Consider the following 20264-nt stretch of genomic DNA (forward strand, 5'->3'; position numbering starts at 1 on the left):
TAGGTTCCCTCTACGAACCCTGCTGTGTGTGCGGGATAAAGCGTGAAACTCAAAAAAAATTGTGACATAAGAAACATACACTTGGGAATAGGGAGGTCAGGGAGGTATACATTTGTAACAATTTTGAGCAAAAATGAAACCATTTTAGAGTATCAATTGTGAGGGCCTCATAAAAGCCGGTATTCTTTATTGCTTAAACATGTCAATGTGAATACATTAATTAAATTATTTTTTTTGTAAAACGAAACAAAATCAAAGTAGTATAATCCATTCACCCATATAGCAATATCTAGTAACAATTCTTTGCACATATAGGCCAAATGCCCTGGAGATCAATTTTGTATATCTTTGTACAAAAACCTATTAACTACATTATACACAGATTGTATTAATCATTTGATGAAATTGCACGAAACTGAAAACTTTCTAAACCAACCAACCAACAGGCGGAATAAATATTTGATATTATATATAATGTGTCCGTCTGATAGGCAGCCGAGCGATTCTAGATTTAGTTTTTATTGCATATATTCTCTTAACTCTCCTAATGCAGCTCTCGTAACTGCTGTTCTTATCATACTATTGCCGTTTAAATGCCTTTTCCTAGTCTGTGTTTAAGTAAATAAAACTCTAAAAATAGAATTTAAAAAATTCATCATCTACATTCTATTTATGTATCGTCAGACCTAAATGCTAAAATATAAAATAGACTTTCAATAGGAGATAAAAAAATGTGAATACTATAAAAATGTATAAGATTGTTCTGTTTTAACAATTATTGAGCCCAATAGGTGGCAGTACAGTCTATATGTGCCATAATAGTCAATAGACATTTTTCTGTCTAGTAAAACGGCATTATATATATAAAAAAAATGTTGCACAAATTTTCTGTGTAATGACAAAAATACGTCAATAAGATTTAAACATTACTTTAAAAATTATAAAATTATTAAGTTATTTAGATTTTATAACAACTTCGGGTGGTTGGTGTTTTCAGTGTTTGGTAATGATAGATTGTCATAATAATATTTACCAAAAGATTTAATGTATTATTATAAAAGCATGTAAAATAAAAATATATTCCTTGTATAGTATTCCTTATATGTTATTACTTATATGTTATTCCTTGTATGGTATTCCTTGTATGGTATTCCTTATATGTTATTCCTTATATGTTATTCCTTATATGTTATTCCTTGTATGTTATGCTTATATTTAAACGCCGCCTCAAATGTACATTGACTAAAAACAATTAAATAAGAATCATAATATTCCATTCATTGCACACATTGAGTAACTCCACTTTTTGAAAAAAAAAAATCTGTGTAAATGCACTCTGTGTGTAATAAAATCGTTTCCAAACAATATAGGCTAACGAAGCATATTTGTATTTCAACTATTAGTTATTTGAATTAGTGGCCTAAAAAATTAGGTTATACACTTAATACTAATAAATAATAATACAAAACAACAAAACCGTAAAATAAAACAAAACAATATTTGTATGGAAAATTGGTAACAACATTTTTTTTTCTCCATTCTAAGAAAAGTTAAACAATTTGTGCAGTGAACGGTTCATGTCAATAATATTTTACCAAATCTAAATATTTAAGATAAAACAGGTAACAAAACATCTATGTCAATATTTTAAAGCAATTCAGTAAATTTAAGTTTTAGATTAAATAAAGGCACGTTAAGTAAGTTGATTTTCAGCTACAGATTGTAAAGTTGATATATTGATAACAGTCTAGTGATACTATATTATTTAGCACTCCAAAAATAATATCAGTAATATTTTTTTACTTTTATCTATTACTATGTACCTAACTACTTAATATCTAATACACAACACAATCTGGAGTCATCTTATATTTAAATCTACCTATTTTAAATGTAAATTAACTTTATTTCACACAGTATTATTCTGTTCTGCACTACTAATGCGTGGAATATTATGCGAGAAATAATATTAATTCGGGAATAACGTGAACGTCCTGTTCCCATTGCAAGACACATTTCATTTTGTAAACTGTCCCACTCTTTGCTACCGACGATATTGTATCGCAAGCAGCTCGCACGGCGCTCCTGTTGCCGAAGACGCCCGCTGATTGAGATTCTGCAAAGAGGAATATTTGTGACATTCAATATATAAAGTATGTAACGGAACTTTACAAGCGGGACGCTTGTGAGTTACGTGACCAAGTGACCAAACCAAGGCGACAACGCCGCACACGCTTCATTTACGAAATCGAGTCTTAGGTATTGGCGGTAAAGTTGAACCCTGAACGTGGTTTAGGTTTATTATTGAAAATGGGTAATTGCGTAAAATAGAACAGAAAATATCCCTATCTCGATTTGGTATGTTTTTTGACAATGTCAGCGGCATATCGGCAACGTTTAGTAGTATTTTTCTAGTAGTAGGTGTATACGTTATTGGTATCTATTCGTAACTGCGTCATAAGTTATTAAGTATGGATAAAAATAGCTAAACGAAATAAATCCTGTCTAACTGTTGATGAATCTTGATTAATTATTTTAGGCATGGGTTTAAAATATTTTTCCCTATATGCTGCTCGCGTAAAAGGAGCGCAGACGCTCCCACCCTAGATAAAATTTCAAATGTAATAGTATTACCATAATGCTATTGTTGCTGTTGGTAGAACTCCGACGCGTAGCTCGAGGGGCCCGCGTGGTAGGAGGGGTACGCGGACAGCGGCACGGACGGAGGCGCGGACGACGGCGCGGATGGCGGCGCGGACGGCGGCGCGGATAGCGGCGCGGGCGGCGGCGGCGGCATACTCACTGGAAGTTATCATTATCGCAATAAATTAATAACGCGTCTATCACTTGCAATAAGTGAAATGAAATTGTATAATCACGGAAAATTAACATTAATTAACAAGCATTTGAGAATCGTCAATCTTTGTATCCAAGTTATAAAAATAAATTTTCCTTTTTACTATAGATACTAGATATGTATAATTAGTTGGTCTGCTACTTTATATACATACCGTTGGGGATTGGATGATACGGCGGAAAGTAGTACGCTCCGGCGGGAGCTATGGGGGGCGGGGGGATATGGGGAGCGCCCGCGTACTGATACGTGGGCGGCGGCGCTGTCATGTGCATTGGAGTGTTCTGTCTCATCTCGTTAGTAAGCTGATGGCAGCCATTTGTGTTGCTGTTGTGGGCCGCATGGTTGTACATATTTGATGTGAAATCACTTGCAGACCCTTGTTCTGGTTTTGCTTTTGCTAAGTAGTGTAAAAGAGTATATTTTAAAATATATGTAAAACTGCTTAATCAAAAATATATCATAATAAATTTTTATCAAAGTTATATTTAATCAAGTATTATTTACTAATTTCTTAAATAAACATTTAAAAAAGAATATACTATAAACACTCGAATGTCGCAAAAATAAATAGAAGATATGAAATAATGAAAACTGAACTATAATAAACAAGAATCTATATAGTATACATGTATAAGTATACTCGATGGGTGTCACACAGAAGACCGAAGACGAGAACCTGATCAGTTTTATAGTCTATACTTTAGACATGTGGTTAGCGACGTTACGATTTGACTGGTGGAACACAACATTTCACTTTAGCATCGCATTGTTTTTGGACCTGAGCGTGGATATAAAAATAATTTAATTTGCCTGAGTGAGAACTGTCGCATTTACAATCAGGCGCCACATCCCTGCGCCACGACGGCCTCAATTATCTTCAATCTTAAGGCTTCGCTTTTCATTTTGAATTGCGGTTGCAGGTCATGGCGAACGACTGGCAGGGGGTAATCCAGAATATGGGCGCTCTTGTATTGATGGGATTGGGATCTTGTCATTTGGCTCGCTCCTGGTACTTCTCTGACTAGCAGAGTTGACTGTGAGAGCAGCCCTATGGCAATCAAGCAGAAGTGTCTGCTGGGATTTAGAGGAAGACTACCTCGTTAAAAAAAAAATTACCCTGAGTCTCAAGGTCTCGCGTGCCGAGGAGATGCATGGCCAGAGGGTATCTGGTTCCTAGCGCTTAAAAGGGACCTCACCCTATAAAAGGAATAAATGATATGGCAAAAGAAAATAATTCACTACCTCAGGGAGGTACCAGCTGCTCCGCAGCCGGAGAATCCTCCACAGAACCTTTGGGTTCTGTCTGCCCCGCGAATCTGGGGGGGCACCTGATGCCATTGCGTCGAATCCGACGCCAAGAATAGAAGAAGTTGGAGAGTTTTGTAATGTTGAGGCAATTGATGCCCAGACCACATCCAATACCCATAGGGAGAAAGAGAGCACTACCCCTATGACGTTAGGAAGAACTAAGGCTCGTAAACGTTCCTTACCAAGGAGAAAAGGGGCAGAGTCAGATTCAGCCTCAAGTTGTAAGGCAATGGCACCGCCTAAAGTGCCTAAAAGTCGCAAAGGAAGAGGAGGAAGACCGGAAGAAAGGAAGAAAACGATCCTGCTTTAGTTGCAAACGTATCGGTGGGGTCACTCGCCGGGGAGACTGATAGTGATTTTTCCCAGCTAGGTTCATTTGATATGGACTCTCGACGAACGGCTACTGAGGATTCCATAGATACGGAGGAAGAGTTATTTATCACCTCTGTTCCTCCAGTAGCTACTAAAGCAAAGAAAAATCTTCCAACAGTCAGCGAGCTGACTAAAGAAATGCAAACAAAGGCGACATGTGAACTTAGTGAATGCGTGAAAAATAACCTATTAGCTGTAGAAAAAGTTACGGATCGCTCTCGTAATTTAAAAGGTAGCTTCGTTCACAGCCTACGCTTAGCAGCGATTACTGTAGAAGCAGCATTCCAAGAAAAAGTATACCTGTTGACGAAAATATAGCTAGGTTAGAGCGAGAGAATGGTGAATTGCGTGCACAGATCTGCAATATGGAGACGAAATTCAACAAACTCTCAGAGGAGTTACATTCTCTTCAAACTCAAAATAGCTCGATTGCCACAAACGTGTGTACCCAATCTACGAGTAGCAAGGTTTCGTCTATACAACGCCCAGCTTCTGCTTCTCCAATAAATGTTGCGCCGAATATTGCCCGCTCTTCAAGCTCAAAGAAAAGCGATGAATCCAGGCTTATGGAGCAAATAGGGATGTTGATAGAGCAAAAGTTGGCAGCGTTTAAAGCAGAGATTTTTCCTGATAGAGCTATTAGGCCTCCCTTAAGGCAAACTACTCTTGCCAGACAAGCTCCAGTAACTGTTGATGCCGATGTAGAACATGCGGATATTCAGCCAAGTTCTATAAATAGGAAAAAAAGTGGGTCGAAAAGGTCTATACACCCTCCCGTTGTTGATCTACCACCAGTGTCCGTTCCTCAAGATATGCAGACACCAACTTCACAGCCTTCTACCCAAACTTGGGCGTGTCTTCTTCTTAGTCACTGTCGTGACTAAGAAGAAGACATATCCTAAAAAAAATAAAGAACAGAGCCGAAGACCAAATAAGCGCCCAAAGACTCAAAATCGGCAGTTACCTAGACTACCTACCTCTGCAGCAATTTCTGTTACGGTACCCGAAGGAGCAACCTTAACATATACCGAAGTGATGACAACAGCGAAAAGTAAGATTCGCTTGAGTGACCTTAGGATCGACAATGTCAAAGCAAAGAGGGCTTTGACTGGAGGATTAATGCTGACAATAGGTGGCGAAGATAATGAATCCAAAGCCGACCTACTGGCAAATAAGATGCGTAACGAGCTTGCTGATCTAGGTGTGAAGATAGCTCGTCCAAACAAAATGGGTGAATTGCGCATTTTGGATTTGGACGACGCTGTAACCCCACAAGAAGTTGCATTAGCGATCGCTGAGTCAGGAGGTTGTTTAGTGGAAAACGTGAAGGTTGGTGAGATTCGTCGGTCATCCTCCTCTCTGGGGACTGTTTGGGTGCGATGCCCCCTGTCTGCTGTCCGAAAATTGGCAGAGTTAGCGCAACTACGAGTAGGTTGGCTTTCCGCCCGAGTTGAGCATTTAAAACCAAGACCTCTGCAGTGCTTTCGGTGTTTTGAAAAGGGTCACGTTGGACGAATGTGTTCTAGTGGAGTCGATAGGAGCGACCGTTGCTTTACATGTGGTGAGCCTGGTCATAAAGCCAGAACCTGTAGTGCGAAATCACCAAAATGTCTTATTTGTGCGGATCTCGGAAGACGTGCAGACCATAGAATGGGCACTAAACTATGCTGTCCGCCAAATAAAAAGCAGAGAAAAATGGGGACCTCAGTGGCTACCAATATGACGAAGGCCCAGACTACGACTTTATCATCGGAGTCCAGGCAGTAAGAGATAATGGAGGCTTAACAATGACACCCATACGAGTTTTCCAAGCCAACATAAATCACTGCCGTAATGCTCAGCATCTCCTTATGCAGAGTATTAGGGAGTGGTCTGTTGGGCTTGCTGTGGTTGCAGAACCATACAATATACCCAATCACCCTCGCTGGTTTGGGGATGAATTAGGTACTGTAGGTATATTTTGGGGTGCTGGAGAACGTGTTCCACCTTGTTCACTTCTAGAAAAAGGTCAAGGATATGTAGCAGTATAGTGGGGTATTTTGGCAGTAGTAGGGTGTTATATCTCCCCTAACATACCTCTTTCCGATTACGAGGAGTATCTGGATAGACTGGTCAGCTGCGTTCACAGATGCCTACCCCGTCCGTTGATTGTCTTGGGAGACTTTAATGCCCATGCTAGGGCGTGGGGAAATAATAGAGATGACGCAAGAGGAGAAATAACTCTTGAATGGGCAGCAAGTCTAGATTTACGGCTTTTAAACCGAGGGACAGAAAGCACTTGTGTGCGGTGGCAAGGAGAGTCCATCGTGGATCTAACTTGGGCAACTCCTGCAGCCATTCGCTTCCTGTCGAATTGGCGTGTAGCAGAAGAACTGGTAACGCTTTCTGACCACCGCCATATAATTTTCGACGTGTCCATCCGTCGCGAATTCAACCGCTCTAATTATTTACGTAGAGCAGGCAGTGCATTGCATCGATGGTCTCTTAAGAGGCTAAATAAGGATTATTTCCAAGCTGCTGCCATTGTTGCTTCTTGGCCAGAAAATACTGAAGAAGCTTTTGTCGACGCCGAGAGTGAAGTGGCTTGGTTCAGGAATACAATGGTGTGGATTTGTGACGCGGCGATGCCCAGAATCAAACACGTCAACTATAGAGCAAAATACTGGTGGTCATCGGAGATCGCCCAGCTACGTGAGTCTTGCTTACGTACTAGGCGTCAGTACACCAAGAGCCGAAGACGTCAGCGAGTCACCCCAGAAGAGACAAGCCGCGATTATGAGACGTACCGAGAGGCCACAGAGGCGCTTCAAGTGGCCATTTCAGAGGCAAAAGCGCGGTCCTGGAGAGAGCTCCTTGATGGTTTGGATCGAGATCCATGGGGGCGCCCATACCGTATGGTTCTGGGCAAACTACGACCATGGATGCCGCCTTTGACAGAAACTCTAGACACGGATCTGTTAAGAAGTGTAATTAATACTCTGTTCCCTGTGATCCGGTCACATTCTCCAGTGGTGTTCTTTCCTCTGGCTTGGTCTGACGAGTTGTGCGTAACTGACCTGGAAATGAAGCAAGTTGTACGCCGTCTCAGTGCTCGTAGTACTGCACCAGGTCCTGATGGTATACCCTACTAGGGTTTTGGCCCTACCCGCCCTGGGAAGCAGGCTAAGAATACTATTTAACAGTTGTCTTCGTTCTGCTACATTCCCTAGGGCCTGGAAAGAGGCAAATTTGGTGCTTCTTAAGAAGAAATCTAGTAACCAGGGTGCACCCTCTTCGTATCGCCCCATATGCTTACTAGACGAGGTTGGTAAGCTCTTTGAGCGGATTATTGCCAATCGCCTCAATGAACATCTTTCATGCGACGGTCCTAATATATCCGATAATCAGTTTAGTTTTCGACAGGGGCGCTCAACTATGGAGGCTATTCTGCGTCTCCGCTCTCTTACAATGGAAGCTGCATCCCAGGGTAGAATATCTCTTGCGGTAAGCTTGGATATTGTCAATGCTTCTAATTCTATCCCTTGGGATACGATTAGCGAGTCACTAAATTACCATCAGATGCCCGTGTACCTGCGGGCGATTATTGGGAATTATTTGCGAGATAGATACATTTCATACACGAATCAAAACGGTTACAGAATCCATAGAAGAATGTTTTGTGGGATTCCGCAAGGATCTGTCCTAGGGCCACTTTTATGGAACCTTGCCTACGACGCTGTTTTACGTGTAGTACTTCCTAGGGATGTCGAAGTTATTTGTTACGCAGATGACACGTTGGTGTTGGCAACTGGGCCTACTTTTGAGGATACTAAAAGGCTTGCAGAGATCGGTGTTGAAATGATCGTCACAAAAATATATGACTTGGGATTGCGCATAGCGGCTCACAAGACTGAAGCATTATGGTTTCACAAGCTGCTGAGAGGTAGGGATCCACCTGACACGTATGTTCGTGTAGGTGATCATCAGGTTCACGTCGGTCGGCATATGAAATACTTAGGGCTCACTTTAGACAGTCACTGGAGATTTGAAGAACACTTTGACCGCCTAGTCCCTCGAATAGACAAAGTAGTGGGTGCTCTGCACAGTCTACTACCTAATCTTGGAGGACCGACAGAGGAAGTTCGTTTGCTTTATGCTGGTGTTGTTCGATCAATGATCCTTTATGGTGCACCTGTCTGGTCCCACAGACTGTCAATTCGGCGCTGTAGAACTAAAATTTATAGTCTACAGCGCAGAGTGGCTATTAGAATAGTACGTGGTTACCGTACGATATCCTATGAGGCAACTACATTACTGGTATGTTTTCCGCCTTTAGATATTCTGGCAACTATGAATGCGAGAATATACAGTCGGATTCGAGAGACAGCTGGATGTTCACCTCTGAGCACATTTGATATCAGACGACGGGAAAGCGATGTTGCATTCCAGATGTGGCGTACACGGCTTTGCGAAGAGCGCTATGCTCGCAAGCGTGTCGTTCAAGCGATACTTCCTTCCTTCGAGGCTTGGATGAGACGAAAAAGTGGAGATACGTACCGTCTTACACAGATAATCACCGGGCACGGTTGCTTTGGTGATTATTTGTTTAAGATCGGACGTCAGACATCTCCGATTTGTCTCCACTGTGACAGAGATTCTGATACTGCCCAACATACCCTTGAATCGTGTACCACGTGGGACACGGAAAGGCGGGCTTTAGTGCAGGAAGTTGGACGTAATCTTTCCCTTCCTGTGCTTATAAGAAAAATGTTGCGCAGGGAATCAGCGTGGACAGCCGTAGTCACTTTCTGTGAGACGGTCATGTCACAGAAGGAGGCTGCTGGACGAGAACGGGAGAGGGCCAATCGTCCTGGTCCCCCTGGTCCTCAATGAATAAGATTAGACCATTGGTGTGCAGTGTGGGGAATCTGCGCACCCTATTCTGGTCTATTGGTGAATTTAATTTTAAAATAAAAGAGAGCTCCGTAGAGGAGCGCGTCATCTGAGGACTACGGACGCGGTTCTACCAATTTCTCGGGTCCTCCCATAGTGTCGAAGTCCTCAGCCGCAGGGGTTTTAGTGGGTAAAAATCCTACATAATCTGGTCCTAAAAATCCAATAACGTATTGACCTTGTTAACTACTGTATGAGTGTATGTATACATACTAACATTGTTTTAATATGTCCAGAAAGGCTTGCAGAACACCAGACTTGTTGACAGGTGCAGTGTTGGTGTGTCGTAGCGCCGTAAGCGTCTCATCCAGCCTCATCGTTGACGACGGCACCTGAATTTAAACACAACAAATATTATTATAATAATAAAGTTATTAATTCCTGGCTGCAGAAATTGTCCTACATGGATAAGGAGAATATTCTTTGTAGCTGAGTTACATTCATGACACACACACACACACATTTAACATGTGGTAAAAATATAGAATCTAATTATTTTCCTTTCTTTTTCAATAATTAATTTAAACCTTTTGTTATATTGCTTTTTTTTGTTAATGTCAACATAATAATATGTAATTGGTGAGTATTTTCACGTTTGTCCTCGAAATAGTGTCTTATGGGGCAAAGATGCTGGCAGCCAGGACACAGTTTACACTAGTATGGCTGCCAACGCTCACCTCTGCTATATAGTTGTCTTGTTTTTCTACATTTCAACTAAATTAGAGTATATATGTAACATTTAATTACTGAATGAAATTTATGATGATTATTGATTTATTATTATTTAATTATAATAAAAAAAATTGTAACCCTCAAAATTTAATTCTTTTGTGGAGTTCATAAGTGATTACAAAATCATGCAAAATACTTACCGATTTAAAATTGCAATCTCCAGATAAGTAATCAAGAAGTTGCAGCAGAAATTGTTTAGGGACTGCAGACATACCCTATAAGTAGAAAATTTAGATAATACAGTTTGCAACAAAATTAATTAGATATAAGTTTATTTCTACTAATAACAAATTTATCTTCAACTTTCGAAGGCAGTCATGGCGCAGGGGCACAATTGTATAACCGTAAACGCGACTGGTTGTGGGTTCGATCCAATCAAATATTATTTTACTACATTAAGTTTTCAAAGTTTAACATCATATATTGTTTTGTTGTATTATTAGTACTTTTTGTGTAATAAACAACATCGTAAATGGGGCAAAGAAAAAATTATGAAAAATTTTTTCAACATGTAATATATATATATTTATGTTTCTATAAGAGCATAATGACTCAAACTGAAACTTATATTTCATTTAGTATACCAGATATTACGTTATAATTTATAGGAATATTCTATGAAAATGTCAAACTTACAGGAAGGGTTGTACAGGATTGATTATGTTGTGCCAGGACATCATGGACCTCCGAATCTGATACACTTTTCTATGAAAAAATATTGAATTAGTAATATAATAGTGTTGTAAAACACTACTTTAGACTTAAGTCTCTTAAAAAATGCTTAAATATATGTTTAAAATATTTTTATGCCAATTAAATAAAAAGCTTGGGATGAGTTAATCACAGACCCTTATAGATTATTGGATGTTATAACCTTATGACTATCAAATTCATCCAAATCCATTCAGTCATTATTGCGCACTCATTTGATATTCCATTCTTTGCCACTCTTTAAACTTGGAACATCTGAATTCAGTTGTATTATTCTTTCATTCATTAATGGATTAAGCCAAGCCAAGCTATATCTTCGTTACGTTATAAAACTGGAAAGTTTCTATGCTCACACCCAACACCACTGAAGTATTAAATAATATGGAGTTTGGGTTTGATTTGTTATTTTGGCAGTTATTAGGAAAATAAGGAGCAAAAAATAGTACTTGAGTAGGCAGAGGGAGCTTAGTATTAAGATTCTTTGCTCCGCATTGACATTGCGTATTGAGTGGCGGACCTCAACGTCGCGCCTTTCCACAATACCACAGCGAAAAAACGAAAATATTAAACATCTCACTTCCTCGAGTGGGAGTCGAACCCACAACCAGTCACGCGTAGTCACACGCATGTACTCTTGCGCAAGACTGGCGTCATTAGTATAATTTATTTTTTTACAAGTAAATATAGAATATAAATACCTCTATATATTCATCTATTAAATTATACAAATCTTCATTAACAAGTGTTTTCAGTAAGTCTTTTTTATTCTGGTATTGCAGTAACATTTGCTTGAGAGCAAGTGCTTCATTTTCTTCATCTCTCTGCAACCGTTTTATTTTTTCTCTCAACGACTCCACCCTAAAATTATAAAATAATATTTAAAATATGATCTATATTTATTTATAAACCATATATGTGCGGTACCTGATGAAATCATTTTAAAATTTATTGTAGCAGCGAGATGATCGATGATGTGATAACACTGAAATCGCCGCGCAATTACGATCACGTTAAAATTTCTAAGTATTTTTTTTATTACTCATAAATTAACCACAATTACATTTAAGTCGTTTTCTATAATTTTCACGTATCTTTGGACAATGAGCTGAAATATTTTTTTTCAATTAGGCCATACAAGCACTTACGAATCAAGTTATATTACCAGTAAGGTACCACCAGCTAGAAAGGCTGTTCTTGTGAGAAGAGTTGGTAAGAAACTCAACAGTTACTTTTTCAAAATATAATTTACTATAAATGTGTAACAATCAACTTCTTTCTTACAAGTGCACATCAACATTATGTATTTCTACATATTATTATCACTTTAGTAATCTTGAAAAGAATACTAAGCTTGGCCTAATAATATTTTTTTTATTTAAACTTTTTTTTTGTATTTTAATTAGCGTCTATAAAAATACAATCAATCTGCATTCTCTATTTAGGCAAAAGCTTGAGGTGAAGGTATTTTTGTTTCATAGTGTATGTTAAATTTATATTGTGTACCTCTTCGCATAGCCTATTTGTTATTAATATGACGAAGACAGAAATGCGAATTTATTTTGTTGGGAATTATCAGAAGCTTCTTATATATTAATTCTAAAAATTCGCTAATATAAGAAATATTTTTGTTACGTGATACGCTTTGCAGAACACAAAATACTCCAGACAGATCTTGTTCAATTGTCAATTCATAAATTCTTTATTCAAATAGACCATAACCATTTATGAATCGGCCAATAAGCATTTATAAATCGTCGAATAAACATATAATACAGCTTGTATAAAAAACTCATAAAACATCAAATAATATAGAATAATTTTGGTATGTTACTTAACCTGATTTCGCCTTGAACACACTTTTCACAGTGAACATGTGCATCTATCCTCTCCTCCGTTTTCTTGATTTTGTTGTGTGGAGCTGAGAACAAAATCAAAGTTCGCCAAGCCATACACAACAGTTATGTAATTCACAAAATAAGAAAAAGAAAACCACAAATTTATGGCCATTTTCCGTGATTTCGGTTATGGTTAATAATAATTTTGAATGTTACAAAGCTGTTGCAATAGTTTTTTAATATTTAAGTAGTAAGTTTAGATTAAATTTCTTAATATTTTTATGTATGTAAAATAATATTTAAAAGGCAATATTATAAAGGAAAAATGAAAATTAATTGCTTTGTTTTATTTTAGTTAGTCTATTAAATAATATTTTTCTATACCTAATCTTCTTTATTTACCTGTACATTCTTTTTTCTGGATGGTTATGAACATTATATTTTTAAATTGCATTGTATATTTTTATGTTTTAAAAAATATATTTCAGATGAATATTAAAAATATATTTTACATTAGAGAAAAATTTTATTTTAGCCAACTTTTAATAGCATGTATGATTTTTTTCTTAATTCCATATATAGTTAAATGTTAATGCTTTTTTTATGGAAAAGCATTCGGGTCACATGATGGTGAAGTGATCACTACCGCCCACAACACCTTTCAATACCAGAAATTCTATTAATAGATAAAAACTAATTAAAATTTCATTTAAATAAATTAAATATGCAATATTATGTTCACAGATCATATCTGTTTCAGTTTGTTTCAAAGTATTATTAGTCAGAAATTTTAAGATGTATATAATTGGTTTTTTTAAAAACAAAAAGTCTCCCTGAGGTTCTTGCACCGGTTCTTCTTCGGTAACTACTGGTAGATTATTTAATGTTCAAAAAATTAAGCATGTAACGTTTTATTTTGAATAAAATTATTTGACCTTGACTTTATTGAAATAGTGTTTAACATATATAAAAATATATTTTAAATATTTTTTTATACAATACATATTTATAAATATTTACACATAAAAAAAAAAACATGAAAAACGTAACAATAGTTACGTTTTTCATGTCTTTTTTGTGTAACATGAATGTCAAAATTAATTATTTCAATATAACTAACTTTAAAAATTAACTTTAAATGATGGAATTTCTTTATTTATCTAATCTTATAATTAGCAAATGCATAATTTATTTAAAGTTTTCAAGCAAACATAAAATATTATTTTTTAAAAATGTAACAGCAATTGTATTCACTTTAAACAGCAAGACTATATTTTTAAATTTTTTATTCGCTAAAGCTTTTATTTTTCCTTATAATATTTTTCTCTTAACTTATCAACTTTACTTTCTTATATCGCTTAGCATTAAAGAGGGTGTGTATGTCACTTGTCTGTGATGATATTTGATAATTCCACATTCAAATGAATTTATTTAGTAAAATAAAAATAATCTTACCGTCAGTTTCTTTTGAAGATGCTCTTTTACGAGAACCATTTTTAGTTTGAGCATGTGCTGGTATTGGTGGAGGTGGGCGACTAGCATCAAATCTAAAAAACCACACACATCCAGATTCATATATATAATATTTTTTTGGCCAAGTTCTTATCCTTCGCTATGTTTTCGCTTTAAATATTTTTTTTATATACTAACATAGTAAAAGTTAAGAATTTTATTTACCTGTGAAGAACGGTTGGTGGCAGTTCAGGTTCTGCATACACTGTATTGTTTTGAGATGACGGTGCTGTAACCAATAATTAATGTATTGTAAGTTTTTTATATAAAGCTATAGTCAAGTGTAACATATATGTAAAATAGTCCACAATATAACATGCAAATAGTGAAGCAAACAAATCAGGATAAGAGGACAGGCTACAAATGTTATATATCCACTAAGGCAACATAATTAATTACCAGTGAACGCTGGTCCGCGTAGTTGTGCTGTTGTTGTTGCTGTGGTTGAAGGTACTGCCGGCGGAGGTGGAGGCGGTAATAAGTTATTGTGTATTGGAAGCATATTCGGTGTCTGTCGTGTCAGTGGTGCCCCTGTGGGTAGCAGCACAGGTGCAGGCAGAGGCGGCGCACTCTCTAGCGCTGGAGCTGGAGGAGACTGTCCCACGAGCGATACTTGTATACGCAAAGCTATTTGAGTTTCAGGAGTAGTTTCAACAATAATTTCAGTTGTTTCAGGAGCTATGATTAACATATTGATGTGCCTCTCTGCAAGTACTCTCGGTAGTTGTCCCGTCACAAAAAATAAACTTTCTTCCTCTTTTATTGTGTGTAGATAAGTACAATGTTCACGTGTACTTGCAGGTAGATTTTGATAATCGTGACAAAATTTTAAAACTTTTTTAATTTCCTAATAATGAAGATCATGACGAAATTTACATAAGAGTATTTTTATTGCAGGTGCCCCAAATAAAACTCCGCCATATATCTTTTTTATTTTCAGTTTGACTTAAACTTATAGGTTCTGTAGTTGTCCCGACATAGGTGGCAGGCCGCCATTTTGACCACATCTACTGTTCATGGACTGCATAATATGGAAAATGGCTATAAAATTCTAGCTCTTAAGAAAATAAGAAGAAATATTGATTTAATCAAATTATTTACAGGAATTGTTTAGCACTCTGGATTGTAAAAAAAGAAATAAAATTTTTATGACAGTTTGACTAAAGGACAATAAATGACACTTGCAACCACAGAACACATATACCCAAAGGGTGCTTGCGTAAATGTGTTCTGTGGGTGCTTGCGTAAATATGCTCTGTGGGTGCTTGCAAGATACAACATTCACAAATGACAAAAGTGTAAGAATAATAATATAAGAAATAATAATAATAATACCGGCTGATGCGTCACAGTAAAACATTTGTATATTCTCTTCGGGGCCTCTACGTGTTGGACCTGTGTCCCCATGCAAGCCTTCCAAAGGACCAGGTTCTTTTGAACCCGTGAATCGTTAAAGAGAAACATAATAATAATATAAGAAATAATAATAATATAAAAAATTTATCCAGGATATACAATAGAAAATTAGAAACTAGAACGCACAGACTATATAATATACATTATAGAAAATGTAACAGATAAACAACAGCGTGAATTTTGTGTTCTCTCAAATTACAGCCTAAATCATTGTAATAAGTAATGGATTTTCTTATTTAAGGAGTATAGAATATTTTATAAATTAATATTTTATAGCAAATTTATTCTCAGTTTACTTAATAAAAAAATAATTTTATTTACAGTCAACAAAATATAAGATGTTTTAACAAGATTGGATTGATTGAAATAGCAAGCATTCTTCATTAACCGTGAAAACTAAATAAAAAAAGAAATAAGGCTAACTAACAACTCCAGGGAAAACTCGAAGCTTAAGTTAATGTTTTCCAAGGTTGCTCGCTAACTTGTATAATGGTAGGAGTGCTTTTGAAAGACTGAAATTTTAACAGAACAACAATACATTTTGCAGTGATTGGGGAATTCTACAAGATGTATGTTACGACGCCTCTGTATCAGCGAATATCTCAAGTATCAATGAAGCGTGATGTAGCTAATGACGAAATTAGTATAAAAGAAGTTGCGAGTGCAACACGAAGTCTAAAATGTGATAAGGCAGCGAGTGCAGGTGGAGCTACTGCCGCAATTATTAAATATCTTACGCGGCTACGCGTCTTGGACTTGTTCTGAATTTTGTGCAATTTATGCTGGAAATTAGTGGAGGTCACGGACGATTGGCAAGATGTAGTCATCATGTCTTTGTATGAATGGCTATCAGTTTGGTTAGCTTGGCTGGATCCGAAAGGCTGTAGTGGGAGGCCCAAGGAGAATTTAGACCTAGACAAGGGTGTATGGATCAGATTTGTCAATGATCATTCTTCCAAAGCACCTATTGATGGGTGCTGCTTGAGACCTCGACCGGAGAGCCAACGCCCTAATGCTGTTCGGAGCTGGATGAGAGAATGCTTCAATTCTGCGTCTGGCCCTATAGGAAAGCAGATTTAAAAGCGATTGCATGCATTTTGGAGCTATCCAAATAATAATAATGTTTTTCAGCGCGACATAGTTGGATACATCTTTCGTTTAAGTATTTGTCGTTAAGATAATAGTAGGTAGTATGTTCTTTATTTTATTTATAGTTAAGTTATATATTTTTTAAAACAATTGGAACATCCTTATTGGTATAAGCAGGGATTAAAATGCAACCTTAACCTTTTAATAATTTTCACATTAGTAATTTTAAGTGCTAGTAATATATTAAAAGAGGAATGTAAATCAGTGTATTAAGTAAATCATTTAGTAGTTAAAGTAGGCGAAGCCGCGAGAAGGTCTCTAGTTTTTCTGTAATTACTTCTTACAACCAAACGTAGAAAACTGTACGTTTCAGTGTAGAAAAATTAGAAAATTGTCAAAAAATTATGAAATTGCTATTATAACCTGGAAGCGTTATATTTCCAGGCTTCAGGCCTCAAGGATAGTAGGATGAGAGGGAAATTGAGACATATCTTCGTAGTCGTACTCACAAACATATCCGTGCACGTCGATATGCGACGCGTGGCTCGACGATATTGAGATTTGAGAATCACGCGCGGTACTCAATATTGATGCCTACGAATTCACTCAATATATCCCAACATACTTAATGTTTTAAATACTTAGGTGGTCCAAAGAAGCCGCCGGCCCATTGATGACGATCTAACCACTATTTTCTCTTATTTTATCTCTATATATAATAAAACAGTAAAAATATTTTGTCTGTACATTTTATATTTTTGACTAAAATGGATAGAGGGACACTTAAAAAGAATAGAAAGCAGAAATATATTTTTTTAAATTTCTTGTCTGTCTGTCTGTCACGCTAATCTCCGAAAGTACTGAACCGATTTGCTTGAAACTTTCACTATTGCTCTGTTTTAACTCAGCTTAACATTTAAAGCTTGTTTCATTGAAATCGGTTCATTAAAAAAAGTTATCGACATTTGAATGAACCGAAGGTATGAGTTTGCCGGCAAATATAAAGCAATTTATATCTATATGTATAATAAATCTGTATTCCTTTGTGATAAATTTATATTTTTAACCGACTTTCAAAACAAGGAGGAGGTTCTCAATTAAATATTTTCGATTCGATATTCGATTCATTTATTCGATTAATTATTTTGGATTTGATTTCGATAATGGGTTATTGGATTCGATTTGGGTATGTTTTGTATAAGCAATCATTACAGTTATTTTACAAATAATATTATAAATCTATAATATATAAGGCTGTTTCTGAACGAGTAAATTAAATTATACATTGACATCAACACATTTGACTGTCAGTCAATTCTGATTATTAAATAAATAATCACACAACGTGACATTGGCGAAATGAATTGTGCTCAACTGGCACGCTCGAAACACCATATTTCGAGAAATCAATCAATCATTAAATAATCACTCGTATTTCACTCGGGGGGCTGCTAGTATTTCAATATAATTATGTACTGTATATTTAATTCAAAGTTACAAATATAAATTTAATTTATTGAAATTTATGTGTAAATATATTTTTAATATATTATTAGGCTATTTGCAATCTTTTTTTGTCATGGAGTCAGGCTATAAGACACTACGACATAAGAACAGTACAGCTAGCTGCTAACAACATAATATGGGAAACCTTTAGCTACAAAAGTTAAATAGAAATAAAAAAATTGAAACAAACTTTAACTAACTTTGTTTTTTTTTACTTTTTGTCTCAAGCTCATATGAATAGATTATAAGAAAGTTAAATGTAATAATTGCTGCAGAGTATAATAAAAGATAAATTATTTTAAATACATAATATATTATAACCATTATTAAATATATGTAGAATAATAACTTCAATTACGTTATTAAAATAGGTACTTTGTTTTTATAAATGTAAAAAATATTTGACATAAAAATACAAATAACAGCTATAACTCCATTAAAATAATATGACTGATTATATCTAGCAGATGAAATAAGGCTCATGTGCAAATTTAAGCATCTTTTTTTAATTTTAATATTAACATTAAAATCCTAAGTAGCTAAAAGTATTGTCTCTGCCAGATATAAAATCAGATACATAGTAGAAAGAAATAATTATTGCATCATTTATAATTTTTTTCGACGGCAATTAAATATTTCGTTATTTAATAATAATTATATTGTAGATAGACTCCGTTACATGGGACCCAATACTGTCACGATTAATAGCAGTTCAACTGTTATCTCGTTTGATTTCATCAATCAATTTTTATTTTATAATTATTTACAACTTAATTTTATCCTATTATCTAAAATTATAAAGCTAATTAACGAAAGTTTAATGATTCAGGTTATACAATGAATAATAAATTAATGAATTTGAATTGAGTGGCACATTGACGGAGAAATGAATGGATACAAACAAACTTTTATGTACAGAAAAGAAATATTATTATTACTTATTAATAATGACGAAGACACATTTTGGTGAAATCTTGACATTAATGATTTTCAAATATTTACAATAATGACAATGCGGATTTTATACCGAATTGACCGACAAGCCAACTGTTATGTTCTAGGTCATTACGTGGATTCAGTACCAAGTTTCTTATAAGTAGTTTAAATATATAGCACAAGAAGCTTAGACAACTATAATTTATTGGTAACTAACTAAAAACGTTAAGTTACTTTGAATGTTAAGATTTAATGGCAATGTAGAAACATATTTGAACATTCCTTTTTTATATTTTAATATATCATGCCAAATTAAAAAAAAACTGTTAAAATATCAGTGAACGTTATTTTGTGAAATGTTCAGTGCTTGTTATTTAAATCTTTATGCTGAATAAAAATGTGAATACTGTTATATTATTCATAAGTTTTTATGTCCAAAATCCACGTAACAATTGAACAGAGGCCAAATAAGAATAAATTGTAGGAGATTTTCCTTTATCTTCATGTGTTGGGCTGAAGTCCCTTAGGTTTGATCATCATAGAAGCTCTTTTTAGTGTATAATCCCAGCCACGCCAGCGGAACCACACTATACCTATAAAACAAAAACAATGTTATTATATTATAAACAGATGAGGCCAGTCGTGGCGCAGGGACGCAAGTGTGAGACTGTAAGCGCGACAGGTTATGGATTCGATCCCTACTTGAGAAAGAAATATTTATTTATATTTTCCTTGCTTTGCTCTGGTCTCGAAACAAAAGCGCGCCGTTGTGGTCCGCCACTCAATTCGCAATGCTTCCACAATTCGGTGAAAAAGGGGAACGGGGTGTTTTAACACTAGGTTCCCTCTGCCTACCCTGCTGTGTGCGGGATTATAAACCACACAACAACAATAGTAGGGTTCACTGACAGCTGAGACCCATTTTAATTTTACAGGACCCCTTAGAAACAATAGATTCTCACTGTGGTATGTTTTTATTAAATAAATTTACTGATAATTCTTATTCATCGTCATCGATTTGTCTGTCCTTAGGAGTGTCGCTAAATACATATAAATGT

The 20264-nt window shown here is 35.9% G+C and overlaps 2 protein-coding genes across 2 annotated transcripts in view; both read right to left on the reverse strand.

The window, feature by feature from the left end:
• Window positions 1–142: 142 nt before the first annotated feature.
• LOC146527037 (uncharacterized) lies at window positions 143–15464 on the reverse strand. Its single transcript, XM_085206738.1, has 11 exons — window positions 14659–15464; window positions 14425–14488; window positions 14203–14294; window positions 12749–12830; window positions 11611–11770; window positions 10838–10906; window positions 10342–10416; window positions 9687–9801; window positions 3012–3254; window positions 2635–2802; window positions 143–2116 (listed from the first exon to the last, which is right to left on the reverse strand). Exons 1-10 carry the CDS (start codon window positions 14948–14950, stop codon window positions 2642–2644), a joined length of 1353 nt encoding a protein of 450 aa, XP_085062864.1. The 5' UTR covers window positions 14951–15464; the 3' UTR covers window positions 143–2116; window positions 2635–2641.
• Window positions 15465–18563: 3099 nt separating this feature from the next.
• Window positions 18564–20264, reverse strand: part of LOC146527038 (uncharacterized) — a 47205-nt gene continuing 45504 nt past the window's right edge. Inside the window, exon 8 of the mRNA XM_085206739.1 lies at window positions 18564–19799. Coding sequence (XP_085062865.1) covers window positions 19708–19799 — 92 coding nt within the window. The 3' untranslated portion in view covers window positions 18564–19707. The remainder of the gene's footprint in view (window positions 19800–20264) is intronic.

This window comes from Heliconius melpomene, chromosome 21 (genome assembly GCF_056956725.1).
Source record: "Heliconius melpomene rosina isolate 202511_hmr_F chromosome 21, ASM5695672v1, whole genome shotgun sequence".
NCBI lineage: Eukaryota > Metazoa > Arthropoda > Insecta > Lepidoptera > Nymphalidae > Heliconius > Heliconius melpomene.